Source organism: Bombina bombina, chromosome 1 (genome assembly GCF_027579735.1).
Source record: "Bombina bombina isolate aBomBom1 chromosome 1, aBomBom1.pri, whole genome shotgun sequence".
Classification (NCBI taxonomy): Eukaryota; Metazoa; Chordata; class Amphibia; order Anura; family Bombinatoridae; genus Bombina; species Bombina bombina.
The window spans coordinates 1,009,452,595-1,009,479,069 of record NC_069499.1 but is presented as its reverse complement, the minus strand read 5'-3'; the positions used below and the strand labels follow the sequence as shown (position 1 = coordinate 1,009,479,069).

General features: G+C 40.8%; 1 protein-coding gene across 1 annotated transcript in view; it reads left to right on the top strand.

The window, feature by feature from the left end:
* The window catches only part of GGT7 (gamma-glutamyltransferase 7), a 203,036-nt gene extending 178,337 nt beyond the window's left edge, over window positions 1-24,699 (top strand). Inside the window, exons 14-15 of the mRNA XM_053714073.1 lie at window positions 23,582-23,681; window positions 23,760-24,699. Coding sequence (XP_053570048.1) covers window positions 23,582-23,681; window positions 23,760-23,923 — 264 coding nt within the window. The 3' untranslated portion in view covers window positions 23,924-24,699. The remainder of the gene's footprint in view (window positions 1-23,581; window positions 23,682-23,759) is intronic.
* The last annotated feature ends 1,776 nt before the right edge of the window (window positions 24,700-26,475 follow it).

Here is a 26,475-nt window from a genome sequence, read left to right as displayed (position 1 = left end):
AGAGAGAGATAGACACAATCACACACAGAGGGTTAGAGAAAGAGAGAGACACAATCACACACAGAGGGTTGGAGAGACATATAAGGGATGAGAGAGTCAGAGGAGGAGGAAGAGAGACAGAGAGAGAAAGAGAACATGGGGGAGAATGACACATAAGGAGAGAGATGGATAGATAGAGAGAGAGAGAGAGAGACACAATCACACAAGGGGGGGGGACCACTGCATTTTTAAGTAATATTTTAAGTGACTATCAAATGCTAATAGTCTACAATCTATTTAAATATCTGAAACAGAACAGCACATATGAATGGGAGCATTAATAAATTATTATTTGTTGTCTACATCAGGGTTGTCCAATATACACCTAAGGAATCACTGGGTTACATGAAATACTATAGCTACAGGAGCCATGGAGAATATTTGCTATAACTCATTCAAAATTGCTTGGTTTCATTTTACATTACCATGCTCTTGGTCTAGCTTACTCTTGTCAAATAACAACTCATCCATACAAACAGCAGAGCTACAGAGAGTTCAGAAACTGAGACTATATATTAGTGTGCAGTACAGAGGCAAGCTGCTGGGTGTAAAGTTTGAGTAAGCAAAATACAAAAACAATCCTTAAACTGCTGTAAAAGAGTAAAAAAACAAAAAACACTAAACCACATTCATTAAATTATAATTTTAACTAACAGAATCCCTTTCAGTAAAATCTAAGGTTGCAGAACTTACTTCAATAAAATGTGGCTAAGACACTGCTCTGAGTCTGCATCTCTTCCTGCTTTGTAAGGAAGTGACAGTGGAACATTCCACTGCACTTGGAGGGGAAGAACAGAACTCTTTTTTTATTGAATAAAAGCTTACAGCTGAACAGGGCAGCAACAAAATAAATAAAAGTATTTTTTTTCCGGTTTTGTTTTATATTATTAAACATCCAGCCCCAACCCTAAGTTCCACTTACTAATGCCTCTCACTGGATTGGTTCAGCCCAAATAGGACTGCCTCAAATAAGCAGTTATGTGCTATGCAATGATCTTAACCACTTTCATCCAGTAGGTTGCGCAGCATGTTGTGTAATGGTGGGCAGACCTGCCTGTGCCTCTCCATTGCATAACATGTAGCTGTGAAAAAAAAATGCTGGGGGAAAAAAATTGCATTTTTTTTTTAAAGCCAATAAAAAATATATATATTTTTGCCCATATGAGAGGTGAAGCACTGCCTCTAGTGACTGCACATCACTGGTACAAAGGCTATTAAATAGTTATTAACTATTTAATAGCTACCTAGTTAAAATAAGTACAAAATTACCTGTAAAATAAATCCTAACCTAAGTTACAATTAAACCTAACACTACACTATCACTAAATTAATTAAATAAATTAGCTACCAATACCTACAATTAAATACAATTAAATAAACTAAACTACAAAAAAAACAAAACACTAAATTACAGAAAATAAAAAAATATTACAAGAATTTTAAACTAATTACACCTAATCTAAGCCCCCTAATAAAATTAAAAAAAAACAAAATAATAAAAGTCCCTACTCTATTCTACATTACAAAGTAATCAGCTCTTTTACCAGCCCTTAAAAGGGCTTTTTTGCGGGGCATGCCCCAAAGTAATCAGCTCTTTTGCCTGTAAAAAAAAATACAACCCCCCCATCATTAAAACCCACCACCCACATACCCCTACTTGTACTAGGTAGCTATTAAATAGTTAATAACTATTTAATAGCTATTGTACCTAGTTAAAATAAATACAAAGTTGCCTGAAAAATAAATATAAATCCTAAAATAGCTACAATATAATTATTCGTTATATTGTAGCTATATTAGGGTTTATTTTACAGGTAAGTATTTAGTTTTAAATAGGAATACTTTAGTTAATAAGAGTTAATTTATTTAGTTAGATTAAAATTATATTTAACTTAGGGGGTGGTTAGGGTTAGACTTAGCTTTAGGGGTTAATACATTTATTATAGTAGCGGCGAGGTCCGGTTGGCAGATTAGGGGTTAATACTTGAAGTTAGGTGGCGGCAACGTGGGGGGGGGGGCATATTAGGGGTTAATAAATATTATGTAGGTGTCGGCGATGTTGGGGGTAGCAGATTAGGGGTTCATAGGGATAATGTAGGTGGCGGCGATGTGCGGTCGGCAGATTAGGGGTTAAAAATATTTATTATAGTGGCGGCGATGTGGGGGGACCTCGGTTTAGGGGTACATAGGTAGTTTATGGGTGTTAGTGTACTTTAGAGCACTGTAGTTAAGAGCTTTATGGGCTAACGCCGGTATATAAAACTCTTAACTACAGCCTTTACATGGGCGTTAGGAGTCAGCCAAGACTCTAAATACCGGTGTTAGGAAGATCCCATTGAAAAGATAGGATGCGCAATTGGCGTAAGGGGATCTGCAGTATGGAAAAGTCGCTGCTTGAAAGTGAGCGGTACACCTTTACCTGGCCGACTCTAAATACCAGCGGGCGGCCAAAAGCAGCGTTAGGACCCCTTAACGCTGCTTTTGACGCCTAACGCAGAACTCTAAATCTAGGCGTATAGTTTGGCCTTTTATGCTATTCACATATCGTTAACTTATTATAAACTTCCCCAACTAATCTTTTTTTACTTCTTACAAACCTGTACAAGTTACAGTTACAAGTTACAGTTTCATAACCCTCCATATAATGGGAATACATTTCCCAATAAACTTAAATCTGTTTCTCCCGCAAGAGGGAGGGCTGAACTATTACTTTACCTTACTTGCCCCTACATATTCTACTGGAATTCTCATAAAACATGTTGCTTTGTTTACCATAAAAAGATCTGCTAAATCTGTTTTAGACAACACTGCCATCTTGTGGCTATCTGTGAGGTACACAATACAATAGGAACTTGGTCTTTCACCTTGCTGTGACCTAACAACTAAGTCATCTAGTCTATAACTGTGTACAGCTTTATACCTCTTTGGTCTTAAAGGCACCTAACTTACGCTTATATAACGCCTGGTAGGGATTGCAGCTTTTCTAACCTACAAAATGAATAATCACCCTTCTATGTTTACCTGCCCCTTGTTCTGAATCCATAGCACTGAAAACCATACCTAGGTTTGTTCAGGGAGCTGTCTGCTGATTGGTGGCTGCACATATATTATTCTTGCCATTATCTTAGCCCAGTGTGTTCAGTTAGCTTCCAGTAGTCCATTTCTGCTCATTTAACAAAGGATACCAAGAGTATAAAGTACATTTGGGTAATAGAAGTCAGTTGGAGAGTTCTTAAAAATGTTTTACTCTATCTGAATCATAAAAGAAACATTTGGGGTTTCAAGTCCCTTTAATTAGGCACATGCACAAGATCTGCTTTCATCCATAGATCAGGCTAAAGCCATTATACCTATGTATACTGCTTGCAATGCTCCTGTTACAGCCTATGGGATAGGCAGTATGGTTTCTAATTGGCAGCACCGTTTGACTATTTTTGAAAGGAAAAAAAGGCTCTGAACTAGTAGGTTGCTGTAACACTTTGGGCTATAGAGGCCTATTTAACAAAGGTCTGTCGGACCTGATCCGACATTGCGGATCAGGTCCGACAGACATCGGACTATCTCTGTCCGCCTCATCAGAGCAGGCGGACAGGTTATAGAGCAGCAGTCTGTAGACCGCTACTCCATAACTTGCGTTTCTGGCGAGTCTGAAGACTCGCCAGAAACACGGGCCCTCAAGCTCCATTCGGAGCTTGATAAATGGGCCCTCATAGTTTGGAAAATGCTTCATATGGTAAAAAGTATACTTAAAAATAATTGCAGAAAAAAATGGTCTAATGTGTTAAATGCAAGCAACAGTTCATAAATAGATGCTGCAAAGGCAATAAACACATAGTGTAATCCGCTCCAGAGCAGCAATGCACTACTGGGAGCTAGCTGCTTATTGCTGTCTATGCACCTATTCTTGTTGTTAATGGCTCGCGGTTTGTGTTCAGCTAGGTCCCAGTAATGCATTGCTACTCTGGAGCTATCATTTAATTATGTGTTTAACCATTTGTAAGTGTTAAACACACAGGTAAATACAAGCAAAAGTGCAATAAGAAAATGTTCTACCACATCAGATCATTTTCTGTTTGCATATTTAATGACCCTTTAAGACAAGGTCCTGACTATTTGAATCCATCTATAAAAAGAATAAAACACATTTTATATACTTCTGCCTTGTGCAAAACAAACCAAAAATAGTGCTAATTCTTCTCCTTTTCCCTGGATCCAATCCGATATGCAGCGGCGCCCGCAGAAGCGGTAACCTAGAAGTTACGCTCGTATATTTCTGCCTTCGCCCGTAGTTTTTTGGGCCATAGACAGGTATACCAAACCCGCGCAGTTTGGTATCCAATATACAGCGTAAGGACTTACGTGGCGAAAATGGAGTAATCCTACTCCATTTTCACCTCGCCACAAAATGCAGCCGTAGTAAGCCTTACGCTGTCTATTGGAGCCCCGTAACTCCCTAAACTAGCTGCTAAATAAAACCTAACACCTAACGCATGCGCAATGTCTATCTACCTGTCAACCGCGATCCCCCGCCGCAATCCCTAATAAAGTGTTTAACCCCTAAACCGCCGCCACCTACATTAAAAGTATAACCCCCTAATGTGATCCCCCTACACAGTCGCCAGCTACATTACATATCCCCTAATGTGAGCTCTTACCCCGCCGCCAGCTATATTAAACTACCCCCTAATGTGAGCCCCTTACGCCGCCACCAGCTACATTAAATGTATTAACCCCTAATCTAATCCCCCTACACCGCCGCCAGCTATATTAAATGTAGTAACCCCTAATCTAATCCCCCTACACCGCTGCCAGCTATATTAAATGTATTAACCCCTAATCTAATCCCCCTACCCCGCCGCCAGCTATATTAAAATTATTAACCCCTAATTTAATCCCCCTTCCCCGCCGCCATCTATATTAATTACATTAACCCATAATTTAATCCCCCTATACCGCTGCCAGCTATATTAAATTATTTAACCCCTAATCTAATCCCCCTATACCGCCGCCAGCTATATTAAATACATTAACCCCTAATCTAATCCCCCTAAAGTAATTACCTCTATTACCAGCCCTTAAAAGGGCCTTTTGCGTGACATTGCCCCAAAGTAACAGCTCTATTGCCAGCCCTTAAAAGGGCTTTTTGCGGGGAATTTCCCCAAAGAAATCAGCTCTTTTACCAGCCCTTAAAAGGGCTTTTTGCGGGGCATTGTCACAAAGAAATCAGCTCTTTTGCATCTAATCTAAATCCCCCTACACCGCCGCCACCTATAATAAATGTATTAACCCCTAATCTAATCTCCCTACACCGCCGCCAACTATATTAAATAGATTAACCCCTAATCTAATCCCACTACACCGCCGCCAGCTATATTAACTATATTAACCCTAATTATATTAGGGTTAATATAGTTAATATATTGGCTGGGCTATGTGACTGCTACTTTGGGTTTGCTAATGCATAGGGACCTCAGGCTGGCTTCTTAGTGTTTTAAAGCAGTGGCTGACAACGAACTAAGCGTTGAAGTATATAGTGCACAGAATCCTGGTGCTTGCTTGCTCAGGCGTCAGTGTGCACATTTTATTTAGTTGCCTTTTGCAAGGCCAGTTGTGAGGTTAGGAACAAACTCTGCCTCACAGCTGCTGCCTTTAAATCCTGCAAGAAACAAGAGAGAGATCTAAAGCTGAGAGAAGCTGCCTTGCCTGGAAAGGATCTGGAGATTTTCTTGTGATCTGGAAATGGATGTCTGAATTTCTATATTGAAGGAATCTATTTTCTGACAAGGATCTGTAGCTGATTAGGAGCTGGGAATCTGCAAACATAAAGTTCATACCAAGACAAGAAAACAAAGCTCCAAGAGGCAACAAGCACAGGAAGTTTCCTAAAGAGACCAGTACAAAGGGACTTGCATCTCGTTTTACTCCAAGCTGAACCATACAGATCATACTATCCAGGATTCACTAACCATCAGATACATCCTCCAATGCGGCAAACTTACCTCATATGATTGAGGTAACTTTTGGTAAGGGTATCTAATACACCTTCACTACACTTGGATCTCATCATTTTGTTCCTCAATCAAAGACTTTTTATTCATATACACTTATTTATATATGGCTTACCTTCGCTCCTGAAACTCAACTATATACTGCATTTAGGAATATCTATAAGCGCTGTTTACCCTTTGTTTCATTATATTATATATATTAACTATATTAACCCTAATTATATTAGGGTTAATATCGTTATTATATTATATATATATATATTAAGTATAATAACCCTATCTAACTCTAACACCCCTAACTAAATTCTTATTAAAATAAATCTAATTAATATTAATATTATTAATTAAAATATTCCTATTTAAATCTAAATACTTTAAATGACGTCATCCAAGATGGCGTCCGTCGAATTCCGATTGGCTGATAGAATCCTATCAGCCAATCGAAATTCAAGTTCAATCCGATTGGCTGATTGGTTCAGCCAATCGGATTAAACTTGAATATGATTGGCCGATTCAATCAGCCAATCAGATTTTTCTACCTTAATTCCGATTGGCTGATAGAATCCTATCAGCCAATCAGAATTCGACGGACGCCATCTTGGATGATGTCAACCTCATTCGTCGGGAAGTCGTTGTGCCGGATGGATGTTCCGCGTTGGAGGAGCGAAGAAAGAAGATTGAAGATGCCGTTTGGAAGAAAACTTTGCCCCGATGGAGGACCTCTTCTTTGCCGCTTGATTGAAGACATCGCCCGGATGGAAGACTTCTTCTCTGCCGCTTGATTGAAGACATCGCTGGAAGGAAGAATTCTTCCTTGCCGCTTGGATGAAGACATCGCCGGATGGAAGACTTCTTCTCTGCCGCTGGATTGAAGACATCGCCTGGATCGGATGAAGAGTTCTGCCCGGCGGGGTGAAGACAAGGTAGGGAGATCTTCAGGGGGGTAGTGTTAGGTTTATTTAAGGGGGGTTTGGGTTAGAGTAGGGGTATGTGGGTGGTGGGTTGTAATGTTGGGGGGTGGTATTGTGTTTTTTTTTACAGGCAAAAGACCTGATTTCTTTCGGGCATGCCCCGAAAAAGGCCCTTTTAAGGGCTGGTAAGGTAATAGAGCTATTAACTTTTTTAATTTAGAATAGGGTAGGGAAATTTTTTTATTTTGGGGGGCTTTATTATTTTATTAGGGTCTTAGAATAGGTGTAATTAGCTTAAAAATCTTGTAATCTCTTTTTATTTTTTGTAATTTAGTGTTTGTTTGTTTTTGTAATTTAGTTTAGTTTATTTAATTGTATTTTAGTTTAGATATTTGTAGTTTATTTAATTTATTGATAGTGTAGGTGTATTTGTAACTTAGGTTACGATTTATTTTACAGGTAAATTGGTAATTATTTTAACTAGGTAGCTATTAAATAGTTATTAACTATTTTAATAGCTATTGTACCTAGTTAAAATAAATACCAAGTTACCTGTAAAAAAAAATATAAACCCTAAAATAGCTACAATGTAATTATTAATTACATTGTAGCTATCTTATGGTTTATTTTATAGGTAAGTATTTAGATTTAAATAGGAATATTTTAATTAATAATATTAATTAGATTTATTTTAATAAGATGTTAGAGTTAGATAGGGTTATTATACTTAATATATATATAATATAATAATGATATTAACTATATTAACCCTAATATAATTAGGGTTAATATATATAATATAATAACTATATTAACCCTAATATAATTAGGGTTAATATAGCTGGCGACGGTGTAGGGGGATTAGATTAGGGGTTAATCTATTTAATATAGGTGGCGGTGGTGTAGGGGGATTAGGGGTTAATACATTTATTATAGGTGGCGGCGGTGTAGGGGGATTTAGATTAGATGCAAAAGAGCTGATTTCTTTGTGACAATGCCCCGCAAAAAGCCCTTTTAAGAGCTGGTAAAAGAGCTGATTTATCTGGGGAAATGCCCCGCAAAAAGCCCTTTTAAGGGCTGGCAATAGAGCTGTTACTTTGGGGCAATGTCACGCAAAAGGCCCTTTTAAGGGCTGGTAATAGAGGTAATTACTTTAGGGGGATTAGATTAGTGGTTAATTAATTTAATATAGTTGGCGGCGGTATAGGGGGATTAAATTAGGGGTTAATGTAATTAATATAGCTGGCGGCGGGGTAGGGGGATTAAATTAGGGGTTAATTATTTTAATATAGCTGGCGGCGGGGTAGGGGGATTAGATTAGGGGTTAATAATTTTAATATAGCTGGCGGCGGTGTAAGGGGTTCACATTAGGGGGTAGTTAATGTAGCTGGCGGCGATGTAAGGGGCTCACATTAGGGGGTAGTTAATGTAGCTGGCGGCGGGGTAGGAGCTCAGATTAGGGGGTAGTTAATGTAGGTGGCGGCGGGGTCCGGGAGTGGCGGTTTAGGGGCTAATAACTTTATTAGGAGGCGGCGGGGTCCGGGGGCGGCGGTTTAGGGGTTCATAACTTTATTAGGTGGCGGCAGGGTCCGGGAGCGGCGGTTTAGGGGTTAATGCATTTTTTATTGTTAGGATAGTGAGGGGGGATAGCGGATAGAGGGGTATACGTGTCGGGCTATGTTTGGGAGGCGTGTTAGACAGTACGGGTGATTTTATAACTTAGTCAGGTTTTTTAGGCGCCGGTCGTTTCTAAAGTCACTGGCGACTCCAGAAATTTGTACTTACGCAGATTTCTGGACATCGCTGGTTTATCCGACTTACGGCACTTTAGCATCTGACGACGCCGTATATAGGATAGCTCGAGTTGCGAGCTGAAACTACGGGCGGCGGGGGTTCCCTCGCTTGCGCCGCAAACTACGATCTTTATCGGATCGCGCCCCCGAGATGCAACTGTATCTATGTATTTTGAAGAAATTTGAGCTAGAATTGATATGCACCTTCTTGCATGTTTAAATACATAGGTGATTGGGTAGTGGCACAATTACACCCAGTGGGAGTTAATCCCAGGCCTGCCACAGGTGAAGTAGGGACCAGGACCTAGCCTCCTTCTGTTGGATCGTCATTATACTCCAAATATGTCATGTGTACAGCACTGGATTGGCTATCTACTGGAAGCAGTTTCTTTCTGCAGATTCTAAGTCTAGTAGTGTGGGTACTTATTAGTACTAGCTAGCTAACTTTTATGTGGGCACTCACTTAGCCTATAGGCTAATAGTAGGTACACTTAGTGTTGTACATCATAGCCATGGGACTATTGTGGCAGGCATTATTTATTATATGTTATGTATGGGATTTTGGGCTGCATGAACCTTGTAATATTTATTCACCCTATGATGTATTTTCTTTTAAAAGATACGATGAGTCCACGGATTTCATCCTTGTGGGATATCGCCTCCTGGTCAGCAGGAGGAGGCAAAGAGCACCACAGCAGAGCATTATATATAGCTCCTCCCTTCCCTCCCACTCCAGTCATTCTCTTTGCCTGTGTTAGTGATAGGAAGAGGTAAAGTGAGGTGTTAGTTTAGATTCTTCAATCAAGAGTTTATTATTTTTAAAATGGTACCAGTGAGTGCTATTTTACTATAAGTTGTAGCCGTACTCCTTGTCAGCCTCTAGAGTAGAGCTACAGGTGGCTTTAGAGCAATGGGAACTGGTTGGACTTAACCCTCACTGCGCCTCCCATATTAGTGATGCCCTTCAGATGCTGAGGGTCTTAGCAGATATTAACTAAGGCCCTTCTGTGTCCACAGAGCTGCAGGAGGGAGAAGACCTCTTTATCCTGTGAGACTTCTCATGCTGTCGCTCAGCACAGAGGTAAGTGCAGTCTTTTACTTTCTGGGACACTTGCTACCTCAGAAATGACTGTACACTTCTGATCTGTTGGGGAACAAGGGCTCTCTGGGTAGGGCTGGTTTCTGTAACAGTGTGTGAGAGTTTTCATGGGAATGTCAACCTACACAAGGGTGCTGTTTACAATGGAGCTAATAATTTATTTGGCCTAATGTATGTTAACAGTCCGGCTGCTGGGGCTTATATAGGTCACTTCTATAGTGTGCTTACGGCTGTGTTTTTATTTTTGGTCCGGTCTTTTTGAGACTTCTGACAGCGATGGCCGATGCGACGCCCACGATGGGCGGGGCTTCCTTTGGCGCGCTTGCCTTTCGTTGCCGTGCAGAGTTTATTAATTCCGGAAGTCCCAGCTACTGGAGCACACGACCACATGGTTGAAAGTTAAACAAGCGGTCTTGGGCGTTTGTGGGATACATCTCGGATCAGTTCCTAAGTGTGGTCGGAGGACCGTGGGGGCAGGTAGGCGCCTCAGCAGAGCTGTTGAGGCGAGGTGCTAGGTTTTATTTCTTCCTAATGATACTTATATCGCTAACTTTTTCAGTGTAACTGATATGTTAATACTTTTTTATTTTTAAAGGCACAGTATCTGGTCAGGATTAAAGTATTTTGACGGATTTTTAGTCTGTGCTGTTATTTCTATACTGTTTGGCTATAAATTGAAAGCCTATAATTTAAAGACCAAATTGCTTCTTGCCTTCTATTGTAATGGATTCAGATGATATCCAGACTGTATTGTGTTCTATTTGTTTGGATGCCACTGTGGAACCTCCTGCTCCTTTTTGTCCCTCATGTATTGAGAGGGCCTTACATTATAGAGACAAAATTATTTTTGACAAATCTTTGAAAAAGGCGGATGCTTCTCAAGAGTCTACAGATGAGATGCAGAGTATGCCGCAGCTTTCTCCCCAAGCGTCACAGCCCTTAATGGACCTTGTATTTCACCGGTTTCTGCAGCTTTTACGTTAAAAGACATAGCTACAGTGATGTCCTCTACACTTTCTGATGCGTTATCTAATTTTCCCATATCGCACGGCAAGCGTTCAAGACAGGACAACTATGTAGTCAATTCAGCCTCTGATACTATTATGGCGATTGCGGAAGTACCCTCCCGGGGTTCTGAGTTGGAGGGTACATAGGTACTCTCCGAAGGTGAACTGTCTGAATCAGGGAGTGCTTTACCTCTGACTGATTCTGATGTAGTTTCTTTCAGGTTTAAGCTTGAGCACCTCCGTTTATTACTGAGGGAGGTGTTGATTACTCTGGATGATTGTGACTCAATAGTGGTCCCTCCAGAGAAATTGAGTAAGTTGGACAGATACTTGGAAGTTCCATCTTATTCTGATGTCTTTCCAGTCCCAAAGAGGACTTCAGAGATTATTGCAAAAGAATGGGAGAGACCAGGTATTCCCTTCTCTCCTTCTCCAGTTTTTAAAAAAATTTACCCTATAGCCGATGCTATTAGAAATTCTTGGCAGACGGTCCCTAAGGTTGAGGGTGCTGTTTCTACTATGGCCAAGCGTACTACCATTTCTATTGAGGATAGTTGTGCGTTTAAGGACCATATAGATAAGAAATTGGAGGGTCTCCTTAAGAAAATTTACGTTCATCAGGGATTCCTGTTGCAACCTGCGGCTTGAATTGTCAGTCACCAGTGCGGCCGCTTATTGGTTTGATGCTCTGGAAGAGTCTCTTAAGACTGAGACTCCTTTGGAAGAGATACAGGATCTGATTAAAGCTCTTAAGTTAGCTAATTTGTTTATTACGGATGCTTCGCTGCAGATTACTAAATTGGCGGCTAAGAGTTTTTAGCACGCAGGGCTTTATGGTTAAAGTCTTGGTCTGCGGATGTGTCATCCAAGTCTAAGCTTTTGGCTATTCCTTACAAGGAGAAGACCTTGTTTGGGCCTGACTTGAAGGAAATTATTTCGGACATCGTGAGAGGTAAGGGTCATCTCCTCCCGCAGGATAAAAAATCCAAACAGAGAGGTCGACAGAGTAATTTTCGTTCCTTTAGAAATTTCAAGGGAGTTCCCTCTTCGTCTAAACAGGAAGGGAACTTTTCACAACCCAAGTCCACTTGGAGACCCAATCAGTCTTGGAACAAGGGTAAACAATCCAAGAAGCCTGCTGCCATTTCCAAGTCAGCATGAAGGGTCGGCCCCCGATCCGGGACCGGATCTAGTGGGGGGCAGACTCTCTTTCTTCATCCAAGCTTGCATAAGAGATGTTCAGGATCCCTGGACGCTAGAAATTGTGTCTCAGGGATATCAGTTGGAGTTCAGAAACTCTTCCCCCAGAGGAAGGTTTCTTCTTTCTCGATTATCTGCAGACCAAATAAAGAGAGAGGTGTTCTTACGTTGTGTAGGAGACCTCTCTTACATTGGAGTAATATGTCCCGTCCCAATACAGGGACAGGGGTTTTATTCAAATCTCTTTGTAGTTCCCAAAAAAGAGGGAACGTTCCGACCTATTTTAGACCTCAAAGTCTAAACAAGTTTCTCAGAGTTCCATCCTTCAAGATGGAAACTATTCAGACCATTCATCCATTGATCCAGGAGGGTCAATTTATGACTACCGTGGATCTAAAGGATGCATATCTTCATGTTCCTATCCACAGAGATCATCACAAGTTCCTGAGGTTTGCCTTTCTGGACAAACATTTTCAGTTCGTGGCTCTTCCTTTTGGTCTGGCCACGGCAGCCAGAATTTTCACAAATGTTCTGGGGTCTCTGCTGGCGGTTTAAGACCACAGGGCATTGCAGTGGCGCCTTATTTGGAAGATATTCTGATCCAGGCGTCGTCTTATCAGCTAGCAAAGTCTCATACCGACATTGTTCTGTCCTTTCTGAGGACTCACGGGTGGAAAGTGAATCTGGAAAAGAGTTCACTAGTTCCACAGACGAGGGTTCCTTTCTTGGGAACTCTAATCAACTCTCTGTCCATGAAAATCTTTTTGACGGAGGTCAGAAAGTTAAAGATTCTGAATACATGCCGAACCCTTCAGACCAATCCTCGGCCGTCAGTGGCTCAGTGCATGGAGGCAATTGGATTGATGGTAGCGGCAATGGACATCATTCCGTTTGCTCGTTTTCATCTCAGACCTCTGCAACTGAGCATGCTCAGTCAGTGGAATGGAGATTATACAAATTTGTCTCCTCAAATAAATCTAGAACAGAAGACAAGGGACTCTCTTCTATGGTGGTTGACGCTGGATCATCTATCCCAGGGGACATGCTTCCGCAGACCCTCATGGGTGATAGTGACAACGGACGCCAGCCTGATAGGATGGGGAGCAGTCTGGAGCTCCCTGAGGGCTCAGGGTGTATGGATTCGAGCGGAGTCTCTACTTCCCATCAATATCCTAGATTTGAGAGCAATATTCAATGCGCTTCAGGCTTGGCCTCAGTTGGCTTCGGCCAAATTCATCAGATTCCAGTCGGACAACATTACGACTGTAGCTTACATCAATCATCAGGGAGGAACAAGGAGTTCCTTAGCGATGACAGAAGTAGCCAAGATAATACAGTGGGCGGAGTCTCACTCTTGTTATCTGTCGGCGATCCACATCCCAGATGCATGATTAAGGGGTATTAACCCTGAAACGTTGCTGTTATTTTATGTCCTAAATAAAGAATTTTTGCTACTTTGAGTGCTGTGGACATCTATACATTGTGGACATCCCAGGTGTGGACAACTGGGAAACGGATTTTCTGAACAGACAGACATTTCATCCGGGAGAATGGGAACTCCATCCGGAGGTGTTTGCCAACCTGATTCTCAGATGGGGCAGGCCGGAGTTGGATCTCATGGCATCTCGTCAGAATGCCAAGCTTCCGAGATACGGGTCCAGGTCTAGGGATCCCCAGGCCGAGCTGATAGATGCCTTGGAAGTGCCTTGGTCTTTCAGCCTAGCTTATGTGTTCCCTCCATTTGCTCTCCTTTCCCGGGTGATTGCTCGAGTCAAACAGGAGAGGGCATCTGTGATCCTCATTGCTCCTGCGTGGCCTCGCAGGACTTGGTATGCCGATCTGGTGGACATCAACAAAAAAGTTCAGCACAGCACTCACAGTCCAACATATAGATGCAAGTTGCAAGGATCCTGCACTGATCCCCAACAACAATAGCAAATCCAAATGAAAGCAACAGCACCTCAGGTATGCATCATGAGTCTATTTATTGATGAAACATCACAGATACAACAACGTTTCGGTCAACAATAGACCTTAATCATGTCATCTCAGCCACCATGGAAGCTTCCATTGAGGAAAGACCTTCTGATTCAGGGACCCTTCCATCATCCAAATCTAGTTTCTCTGCAGCTAACTGCTTGGAGATTGTACGCTTAATTTTATCTAAGCAAGGGTTTTCTGATTCGGTCATAGATACCTTGATTCAGGCACATAAGCCTGTTACTAGGAAAATTTACCATAAGATATGGCGTAAATATCTTTATTGGTGTGAATCCAAGGGCTATTCTTAGAGTAGGGTTAGGATTCCCAGGATTTTGTCTTTTCTCTAAGAAGGTTTGGAGAAAGGGTTGTCAGTGAGTTCCTTAAAAGGACAGATTTCTGCTTTGTCTATTTCTCTTGTAAGGTGTATCAAGTCCACGGTTTCATCCATTACTTGTGGGATATTCTCCTTCCCAACAGGAAGTGGCAAAGAGAGCACCCACAGCAGAGCTGTCTAGCTCCTCCCCTAACTCCACCCCCAAGTAATTCTCTTTGCCGGTTCTCAGCAAGATGGAAGTGTAAAGGGAAGTGTGGTGACATAGTGTAGTTTTTTACCTTCAATCAAGAGTTTATTTTTAAATGGTACCTGTGTTGTACTATTTACTCTCAGGCAGAAAATAGATGAAGAGTTCTGCCTGGAGGATGATGATCTTAGCATTTGTAACTAAGGTCCATTGCTGTTCCCACAGAAAGCTGAGGAGTACAGGAAACTTCAGTGTGAGGAACGGTTTGCAGGCTGTGCTGCACTGAGGTATGTTCAGTCATTTTTCTCTAGAAAAACTGTATAATATTCAAGGGAAAGGCTGACATTATCCCCATCAAGGGAAGGGTAAGCTGTAATCAGACACATAGTGTGGTATAACAGCTTGCATGAGGGCTAAAAAATTCTGGTTGACACTTATTTCTTTTTTTGAATGATAAACGTTTTTTAATGAAAGCATGGTAAAACGTTTTTTAATGAAAGCATGGTAAAACGTTTTTTTTAAACAAGCATGGCAAAACGTTTTTGAAGTAGTTTATTGAGGGGTCTTTTGGCTTGTGTTTTATGGTGTTTTTAGGCCACATGGCTACTCAGAAACACTTTGATGTGTTTCTTTAAGGCCCCATGTACATCGAGTGCGGTGGGAGGGGCCTATTTTCACGCCTCAGTTGCGCACTTTTTATTACTCTTTGAGGCAAGCTTTATTACCAGAGGGTCCTGCTGTTATTTGGGGGCCAATTCAACTTCTTTTTCCCACAAAAACTAATCCTAAGAGCTGGTAGGAGCCACAGCAGAGCTGTGGCAAGGTGCTGATTGTGTTTTTTACCGGTTTTGACACTTTGTCAATCCGGTTTCAACATTAAAGGGTTAATTGTTTATTTGACTTGTGGGGCAATCTTCATAAAGCTTTAAGTACATGCTGTAAAAATTTCAGAAAATTTGATGCATTTTTAGACAGTTTTGCAGAACGTGTGCACTTTTTTTCTCTTAAAGGCACAGTACCGTTTTTTGAATTTGTTGGTTTTACATTGAATAAAGTGTTTTCCAAGCTTGCTTGTCTCATTACTAGCCTTGTTCAATATGTTTAGAAGCCGTGGTGGAATCCCCTCTTAGAATGTGTACCACTTGCACTGATATGTCTATAAATTATAAAGATCATATTGTGGCTCTTAAAAATGTAGCACTAGAGGATTCTCAGACAGAAAGAAATGAGGTTATGCCATCTAGTTCTCCCCAAGTGTCACAACCAGTAACGCCCGCACTAGAGACGCCAGGTACATCTAGCGCGTCTAATTCTTTTACTTTGCAAGACATGGCGGCAGTTATGAATACTACCCTCACAGAGGTTTTATCTAAATTGCCAGGGTTGCAGGGGAAGTTCGATAGCTCTGGGTTAAGAACAGAGCCATCTGACTCTTTAGTAGCCGTATCCGATATACCCTCACAAGGCTCAGAAGTAGGGGTAAGGGATTTGCTATCTGAGGGAGAGTTTTCTGACTCAGGAAAGACGCTCCCTCAGACAGATTCTGATATGACGGCATTTAAATTTAAGCTAGAACACCTCCGTTTGCTGCTTAGAGAGGTTTTAGCGACTCTGAATGATTGTGACCCTATTGTGGTGCCAGAGAAATTGTGTAAAATGGACAAATACCTAGCGGTGCCTGTTTACACTGATGTTTTTCCGGTCCCTAAAAGGATTACGGATATTATTACTAAGGAGTGGGATAGACCAGGTATTCTGTTCTCTCCCCCTTCTACCTTTAAGAAAATGTTTCCCATAGCTGACGCCATGCGGGACTCGTGGCAGAGGGTCCCTAAGGTGGAGGGAGCTGTTTCTACTCTAGCTAAGCGTACAACTATACCTATTGAAGACAGTTGTGCTTTCAAAGATCCTATGGATACAAAATTGGAGGGTCTCCTAAAGAAAATTTTTGTTCATCAAGGTTTTCTTCTCCAACCTATTGCGTGCATTGTTCCCGTAACTACTGCAGCTGCTTTTTGGTTTGAGGCTCTGGAAGAGACTCTGCAAGTAGAGACCCCATTAGATGATATTTTAGAAGGAAATTTTGCTGAAGCCAAGTCAGTCTGGAGACCTAACCAGGCTTGGAACAAGGGTAAACAGGCCAAGAAGCCTGCTGCTGCCTCCAAGACAGCATGAAGGGGTAGCCCCCGATCCGGGACAGGATCTAGTGGGGGGCAGACTTTCTCTCTTCGCTCAGGCTTGGGCAAGAGATGTTCAGGATTCCTGGGCTTTAGAAATTGTTTCCCAGGGATATCTTCTGGACTTCAAAGATTCACCCCCAAGGGTGAGATTTCATTTTTCTCTATTATCTTCAAACCAGATGAAAAGAGAGGAGTTCTTAAGTTGTGTAGAAGACTTATATACCATGGGAGTGATTCGCCCAGTTCCAATAGCGGAACAGGGGCAAGGGTTTTACTCCAACCTGTTTGTGGTTCCCAAGAAAGAAGGAACTTTCAGACCAATCTTTCATCTCAAGATCCTAAACAAATTCTTCACGGGTGGAGGGTGAACATAGAAGAGAGTTCTCTCTCCCCTCTCACAAGGGTTTCCTTCCTAGGGACTCTGATAGACTCATTAGAAATGAAAAATTTTCTGACGGAGGTCAGGAAATCAAAACTTCTAACTTCTTGCCGAGCTCTTCATTCCATTTCTCAGCCGTCAGTGGCTCAGTGTATGGAGGTAATCGGCCTAATGGTAGCGGCAATGGACACAGTTCCGTTTGCTCGCCTACATCTCAGACCACTGCAGCTATGCATGCTCAATCAGTGGAATGGGGATTACACAGATTTATCTCCTCAGATAGATCTGGATCAGGAGACCAGAGATTCTCTTCTCTGGTGGTTGTCTCAGGTCCATCTGTCCAGGGGAATGTGTTTCCGCAGGCCAGAGTGGATTAGAGTAATGACAGATGCCAGCCTTCTGGGCTGGGGCGCAGTCTGGAACTCCCTGAAAGCTCAGGGTTTGTGGACTCCTCCCGATAAACATTCTAGAACTAAGAGCGATATTCAATGCTCTTCAGGCGTGGCCTCAATTGGCTGCTGCCAAGTTCATCAGATTTCAGTCGGACAACATCACGACTGTAGCCTATATCACCCATCAGGGGGAAGCAAGGAGTTCCCTAGCTATGGTAGAGGTTTCCAAAATAATCTGATGGACAGAGTCTCACTCTTGCCATCTTTCAGCAATCCATATCCCAGGGGTAGAGAACTGGGAGGCGGATTTTCTAAGTCAACAGACTTTTCATCCGGGGGAGTGGGAGATCCATCCGGAGGTATTTGCCCAGCTGATTCAACTATGGGGCAAACCAGAACTGGATCTGATGGCGTCTCGTCAGAAAGCCAAGCTTCCTTGTTACGGGTCCAGGTCGAGGGATCCCCAGGTAGCGCTGATAGATGCTCTACCAGTGCCCTGGTCCTTCAGACTGGCTTATGTGTTTCCACCATTTCCTCTCCTCCCTCATCTGATTGCCAGAATCAAGCAGGAGAGAGCTTTGGTGATTTTGATAGCACCTGCGTGGCCACGCAGGACTTGGTATCCAGATCTGGTGGACATGTCATCCTTTCCACCATGGACTGTGCCGTGGAGGCAGGACCTTCTAATCCAAGGTCCATTCAAACATCCAAATCTAATTTCTCTGCGTCTGACTGCTTGGAGATTGAACGCTTGATTTTATCAAAACGTGGTTTCTCCGAGTCGGTCATTGATACCTTTATTCAGGCTCAAAAGCCTGTCACCAGGAAAATCTATCATAAGATATGGCGTAAATATCTTCATTGGTGTGAATCCAAGGGTTACTCATGGAGTAAGGTCAGGATTCCTAGGATATTATCTTTTCTACAAGAAGGATTGGAGAAGGGATTATCAGCTAGTTCCTTAAAGGGACAGATTTATGCTTTGTCTATTCTATTGTACAAGCGTCTAGCAGAGGTTCCAGACGTTCAGGCGTTTTGTCAGGCTTTAGTTAGAATCAAGCCTGTGTTTAAACTTGTTACTTAGTTCTTAAAGTTCTTCAAGGGGTTCCGTTTGAATCTATGCATTCCATAGATATCAAGCTTTTATCTTGGAAAGTTCTGTTTTTAGTAGCTTTCTCTTCGGCTCGAAGAGTTTCTGAGTTATCTGCTTTACAGTGTGATTCACCCTATCTTGTTTTCCATGCTGATAAGGTGGTTTTGCGTACCAAACCTGGATTCCTTCCTAAGGTTGTTTCTAATAGGAACATCAACCAGGAAATTGTTGTTCCTTCTCTGTGTTCTAATCCTTCTTCCAAGAAGGAACGTCTGTTGCTCAATCTAGATGTGGTTCGTGCTTTAAAGTTCTACTTGCAAGCAACTAAAGAATTTCGTCAAACATCTTCATTGTTTGTTGTCTACTCTAGAAAGCGGAGAGGTCAAAAGGCTACGGCAACCTCTCTTTCTTTTTGGCTGAAAAGCATCATCCGCTTGACTTATGAGACTGCTGGCCAGCAGCCTCCTGAAAGGATTACAGCTCACTCTACTAGAGCGGTAGCTTCCACATGGGTTTTTTAAAATGAGGCTTCTGTTGAACAGATTTGTAAGGCGGCGACTTGGTCTTCGCTTCATACTTTTTCCAAATTTTCCAAATTTGATACTTTTGCTTCTTCGGAGGCTATTTTTGGGAGAAAGGTTCTACAAGCAGTGGTGCCTTCTGTTTAGGTACCTGTCTTGTCCCTCCCTTCATCCGTGTCCTAAAGCTTTGGTATTGGTATCCCACAAGTAATGTATGAAACCGTGGACTCGATACACCTTACAAGAGACAACAAAATTTATGCTTACCTGATAAATTTCTTTCTCTTGTGGTGTATCGAGTCCACGGCCCGTCCTGTCTATTTAAGTCAGGTATTATTTTTTATTAAAACTACAGTCACCACTGCACCCTATGGTTTCTCCTTTTTCTTCCTAACCTTCAGTCGAATGACTGGGGGGTGGAGTTAGGGGAGGAGCTATATAGACAGCTCTGCTGTGGGTGCTCTCTTTTCCACTTCCTGTTGGGAAGGAGAATATCCCACAAGTAATGGATGAAACCGTGGACTCGCAACCTATCTCCTGGAGTAGCGTGATATAATTAGGGGCCAATATTAAGGGAGACATAAATAAAATGGAATAAAATGACACAAGCTAAGATAATGGCTATCCAGTAGGGTGGATTGTTATATTTTTTATTTTCTTGTGGAGGTGGAGCTGCGTCTCCATTTAAGTCACAATATGATCAGGAGCTGCGTCTCCACAATTTATCATTTTTCTTTGTATTGTGGGTCGATTTGTTTTGCTTTTTATGTAATCTTGAAAAACTGATAAATAAATATATTAAAAAAAAAAAAAAAGAAACCGTGGACTCGATACACCACAAGAGAGAAATTTATCAGGTAAGCATAAATTTTGTTTTTGTTACACAAGCGTCTGGCTGATGTTCCAGATGTCCAATCTTTTTGTCAGGCTCTGACTAGAATCAGGCCTGTATTCAGACCAATTGCTCCTCCTTGGAGTTTGAATTTAGTTCTTAAAGTTCTTCAAGGGGTTCCATTTGAACCTATGCATTCCATTGATATTAAGTTATTATCTTGGAAAGTTTTATTTTTGGTTGCTATTTCGTCTGTTCGAAGAGTATCTGAGCTTTCGGCATTACAATGTGATTCTCCTTATCTTATTTTCCATTCGGATAAGGTGGTGTTACGAACCAAACCTGGTTTTCTTCCTAAGGTTGTTTCAAATAAAAATATTAATCAGGAAATTGTTGTTCCTTCCTTGTGTCCTAATCCTTCTTCTAAGAAGGAGCGGGTGTTACATAATTTGGACGTGGTCCGTGCTTTGAAGTTTTACTTAAAGGCAACTGAGGATTTTCGTCAATCGTCTTCCCTGTTTGTTGTTTTTTCTGGGAAACAAAGGGGTCAGAAAGCTATCTTTGGACTCATCGTATCTTTTTTAAAAGAAAAGGAAATGTATTCTTACCTGATAAAACAGCCCACCCTGTTTTTAGGAGACAGGTCTTTATTTTTGTTAAACTTCAGTCACCTCTGCACCTTGGCTTTTACTTTCTCTTCCTAACTTCAGTCGAATGACTGGAGTGGGAGGGAAGGGAGGAGCTATATATACAGCTCTGCTGTGGTGCTCTTTGCCTGCTCCTGCTGACCAGGAGGCGATATCCCACAAGTAAGGATAAAATCCGTGGACTCATCGTATCTTAAAAGAAACAAATTTATCAGGTAAGAATAAATTTCCTTTTTTGTAGCGTACAGTTTTTATGAGCGTGTTATTTAGATTTTCGCATGCGTTATTATTTAGTTCTCATCCGTTTGTGCACGCATCCATACCGCGTCTATATATCAATATTGGTTTTGTGCGATATTCAGACGTGCGCGTGTCGGCTTGATTGCATGCGTATCTGTGCAGTTTTCTGATTAATCTGCTGGTATATAGTTTTGGAATCAGTTAAGACTTTTAAGGTCAGCTAATGCTTTTATTTGTGACACTGTTGTTCACATTATTGCCCAAATTATAGCATTAGCAGTCCTGACCAGGAGGGAGCATCATGTTCCCATTAAGAGAGGACTTACAGGCCAGTTATTGATTTAAAGATTTTAAACAAGTTTATCATGCTTCCTTCTTTCAAGATGGAGACAATTTGGAGTTTTTTGCCACTTTTTATACACGGGCAGTTTATGTCTATAATAGATTTGAGTGCACAGGAAAGTAGAAATAAAATTCCAAAATGCATTAGCGATAGATTAAAATGCTTTGTGCTACCCCACTTTTATGCTTGCTTGTATGTTCCTGTGTGGGTTGCAGTACCCCCAACGACTTATTGATGTTTTAACCTATCGCTAATAAATTTTGGAATATTATTTCTACTTTGGCAAATTGTTTTTCCTGTGCACTAGCTTTTTCCAGCTGATTCGCCAAAAGCATTCTCTGCAGTAAGGTCCGGAGCAGGTGTTACAATGGGAGCCACATGTTGGTAGGAGTCGTCATCATATAAGGTTCCACAAGGACACCAGCCACACCGGAAGGGTCTACAGACACTTGGAGTTGGCAGAGGTACTGCCGGTGTCAAAGAATTACCAGTAAGAGGGCAATAGGGCGAGTGGACCAGAAGTATATATCCCCACCCAGATGGACTTGTTTATACTTATTATGTTTATTAATACAGGCTTTTAAGTCATTAAGAAGTGTATTGGTTTTTCTACTGCTGTGTGTATAATAGTTTTGATGAATGCTTTTCTTCTTATCCCTATCATAGGAATCCTCATTAGTTTCTTAGTTTTGCATTCCTGGACAAGCTGTTTAAATTTGTTGATCTTCCTTTTGGTTTGGACACTGCTCCCAGAATTTTTTTTATATTGTTCTGGAAACGCTCTTGTCTGTAATAAGAGCTCTCATGGTATTTTGGTGGTTATTTATCTGGATAATGTCTTGGTATAGGCTCCATTTAGCAGTAGATCACATTAACAGACTCTTGTTGTTTCTTCAAGAGCATGATTGGAGAATACATTTTTCAAAGACTTATCTTTCTCTTTATTCCAGGACTATATTCCTAGGTGTGATTATAGACTTAGTCTCTATGAGAATATCTTTGACAGACTATATGAGACAGAACATACTGTCAACTTATTCTAATCTTCAGTTCCTTTTCCATCCAAAGTTCTTGGCATGGAGGTAGTAGGTCTGATGATTGCAGCATCAGATGCTATTCCATTTTCTTGGTTTCACATGAGGCCTTTTCAGCTTTGTTTGCTTCACTTGGAATGCAGGGTTTATCATTCAGCTTTCTTGGAAAATCATTCTGTATTTCTGAGCAAATCTATTCCTGTTATTTGGTGGATTAATCATCAGTTCGTTGTTCTGGGGGCATTTTTTTGTTTGTCCAAATTAGACTGTTATCTTAACAAAGTCTTTTAGGTTGGGGTGCAGTTGGGGGGTCTCAGAGAGCACAGGGAGTTTTGATTTCCTTGGGGGTCGAGGGTACCTATAAATGTTGTGGATCTCTATGCAATATTCAGGGCTCTTCAGTGTTTCTAATCAGACAATATCACAGTGGTGGCTTATTTATTTTATCAAGAGGGAACTCATAGTTCCCTGGCAATGAGGGAAGGGTCCTGAATTATGCTTTGGGCAGAGACATATCTGTTCAATTTCTGCAGTTCATATTCCAGGGGTGAGCATTTGGGAAGCAGACTTCTCAGTTGCTAGACCCTTTATTCGAGGAATGGTCTCTGATCTGGACGCTTTTTTATCAGATTGTGGATCGATGATGTCTGCCAGAAATAGATCTGATGGTTTCTCGGGTGAACAACTGGCTCCCAGATTTTTTGAGAGGTTCGGGGGTCATCAGGCAGGATTTGTGGTTGCTCTAGTAGTTCCTTGTTTGTTTTGTCTGGCTTACTTCTTATCAGTAATTCTGAGTGCTCCAGCTTGGACTCGCACAAAACACACTTTTTTTTTTTTTTTTTGCTAGATTTTTTTTTTTTTCTGATGGCAGTTGTGCACCTGTTTTTCCCTTGTTCCTTTTTTCTTGCTCTTGTTCTTTCCTACCGTTCTTCTTTGCCCTGCTTGGTTATATGTCATACTGGTTTACCTGTGAGGTGGGAGAGTTTTTAAGGGCTCTTGGAGTTTTTGAAATGTTCCCTCCTCCTAGTGGCCAGGAGTGGAATTCTCAGAACTAATGTCTTGTGGACTCTGACCACCATGAAAGAAATTAATTTATCAGTTAAAAACATAAATTATATTTTAATGAATTCTCTGACACTCCTGCTGAAAGACTGTTTTATCCATAATTTGTTTTTTAAAGTTGAGATGGATGTGGTTATGTAAGGTTACATTTTAGCCTTCATCCTTCTCTAAGGTTAAAGTCTAGCCTTCTCTCATATTTTTCATTATATGCTTAATTTATCCATTCTGTTTATTTATTACATTTACTGCTTTGTACATCAAAGTCTCAGACTCAATGTCCAACTCCTCCTGTTCCAGGTCCTGCTAAATGTTCTGTCATTTAATAAGAATCTCAGTGAAAGTGTATCTTTGGGCAGGCTGCATCCAGACCTCCAATCCAACCTACTCCAGGTTGATGGTGAGTGGCGCCTCCTAGGTGATCAGAATATAGTTGTTCTCGGAAAGTCAACTCTAGATAACTTTTCTCTGTTTTTAGGTGATTTCCCGGAGAATGACACACAGGGACTTGAATCCAGGGGGCATCTACTACACAGGACTCCCTTCCTATCTCTGGTCCACGGCTCACGAAGAAGCAATGACCTCATCATTGGAATACGAGATCCAAGAAGCAATGATGCAGAAGCCTCCACCATTTTATAGACCCAGAAAAGCTATAAACCGCACTTTCTAAGGAACACCATAATGAGCCAATAGTGAGGCAATTTTACATGATATGTAAATGAGACAATAGGTGCCAAGGGTCATAATCAAAGCTTTGGTATGTTTAAGGAGGAATTGTTGCCTTTCTACTAAAATTGGACATCTTTTAAATGTTTTTATTTTTGTTAAACTGATTGGCAGGTATTGGGATAGCAGAGCAATTTCTTTCACCTACCTTCTTTTAACTTTGTTTTCTTTTTATCCACACTACAAGCACACATATTTGCATTACATTTTATTTTTAATTCTGCTCTAGTTAGGGTTGCCAGGTGTACAGTATTCAACCCTACAGTCCAGTATTTTAGCAGGCTGTCCAGTAAAGTTTCCACAAAAATACTGGACACTTATATGTCCAGTTTTTTAAAGTCCCTCAGTGTTGGTTAAATGCATTACAAATATGGAGCAGAACGAAGTAAGGGATGGATAAGGAAATCAAATAAATTTTGTTTACATATGTTACTGGCAGACAAAGAGGTACAAATATTAAATTTTATGTTACTGGCAGCCAATGGGTAAAATGACTGCTCATTTGTAAAAAAAAATATATATATATATATATATACACTGTGTGTGTATATATATATATATATATATATATATGTGTATATATATATATATATACATACATACATACATACATACATACATACATACATACATACATACATACATACATACATACATACATACATTATGGGATCAAGAGTGGGACTGAAGTTGAGCTTCTAGGGGGGCACTGCATGACTTCACCTTCCATTGTGCACAATTACCGACAGATTGTCCAGTACTTTTGTGGAGGACAGCTGGCAACCCTAGCTCTAGTACAGAGTATAATGGTAGATGTTTGGATATTTTTAACTGGCTTGGCTGAACCTTACATCCCTGTATCAAGAACCAGATAATTGTTTAAGACAGACATTACTGGAGAATTTGGTTTGATACATTTTCAAACTATATTTGTATACATATTTCATTTAAAAACATCAATTCAGACACAGATTAACCATCTCACAAATTTTAACTTGTATACAGAATTCTGAAATTAATTTGAAATGCAAATCAAACAGAAATATTCAATGCTTTATGTATGTGTTGTTACAATGAGGTAAAGGGACTGCCACTATATCACTCTGCTCCCTGTGGTCTATGTAACAGTAATATTGCAGTTGAAGAAGCTGGTTGGATTTACATAGCTCTTCTCTGTGTCTCTTTGCTGTGATAGATACAGACATTTTACCCCTATCATTTTCTTCTGTTTTTCTCTTGAGTCTTACTTTTCTTCTGTGTCAATGAACAAACTGAGATAGGGGAAAAACTCCATGTCTTACAGCTAACTTCTAAATGATGTGATAGGGACAGGTTTTATGTCCCATGGCATCACTTTGTAGGAGAGGTATCTGCATTTTGTAGAATATTGAGTGCCAAAATGTAAAGACGCTTCTTTATATTGTCGCATGTGTCCAAATCTGTCAGGAAATGTGAATATTACTTGTCCTCATTATGATGTGATAAAGAACTATATAGACTCTAACTGGAGAAGAGAAAATGTGGATTAAATGTGTATGTAGATTTGCCTCTGAATATGGAGCAATCTCTGCGATTTACACAAAATGCATTTGAAAATAAACCAAATTCACAGATTTAACACCTGTCAATGTATTCTAATCAGTGTGTTGCTGCATTCCTCAGACACTCTTACAAATTACTTTACTTCATGAGGCCAAAGGTGGGTGTACTAATTAAAGTAAAAAACAGGGATTTAACCATTTGAGTGCTAAGCACTTTCCCACCTGGGTGCTAAGGTTTTTTAATGTTTTTTTATAAAAAAAAAAAAAAAGACTATTTCTCCAACATAGGTGTGTCCGGTCCACGGCGTCATCCTTACTTGTGGGATATTCTCTTCCCCAACAGGAAATGGCAAAGAGCCCAGCAAAGCTGGTCACATGATCCCTCCTAGGCTCCGCCTACCCCAGTCATTCTCTTTGCCGTTGTACAGGCAACATCTCCACGGAGATGGCTTAGAGTTTTTTAGTGTTTAACTGTAGTTTTTATTATTCAATCAAGAGTTTGTTATTTTAAAATAGTGCTGGTATGTACTATTTACTCAGAAACAGAAAAGAGATGAAGATTTCTGTTTGTATGAGGAAAATGATTTTAGCACCGTAACTAAAATCCATGGCTGTTCCACACAGGACTGTTGAGAGCAATTAACTTCAGTTGGGGGAACAGTGTGCAGTCTCTTGCTGCTTGAGGTATGACACATTCTAACAAGACGATGTAATGCTGGAAGCTGTCATTTTTCCCTATGGGATCCGGTAAGCCATGTTTATTACGATGGTAAATAAGGGCTTCACAAGGGCTTATTAAGATTGTAGACTTTTCTGGGCTAAATCGATTCAGTTTTAAAACATATTTAGCTTTGAGGAATCATTTTATCTGGGTTTATTGATATTATAATATCGGCAGGCACTGTATTAGACACCTTATTTCTC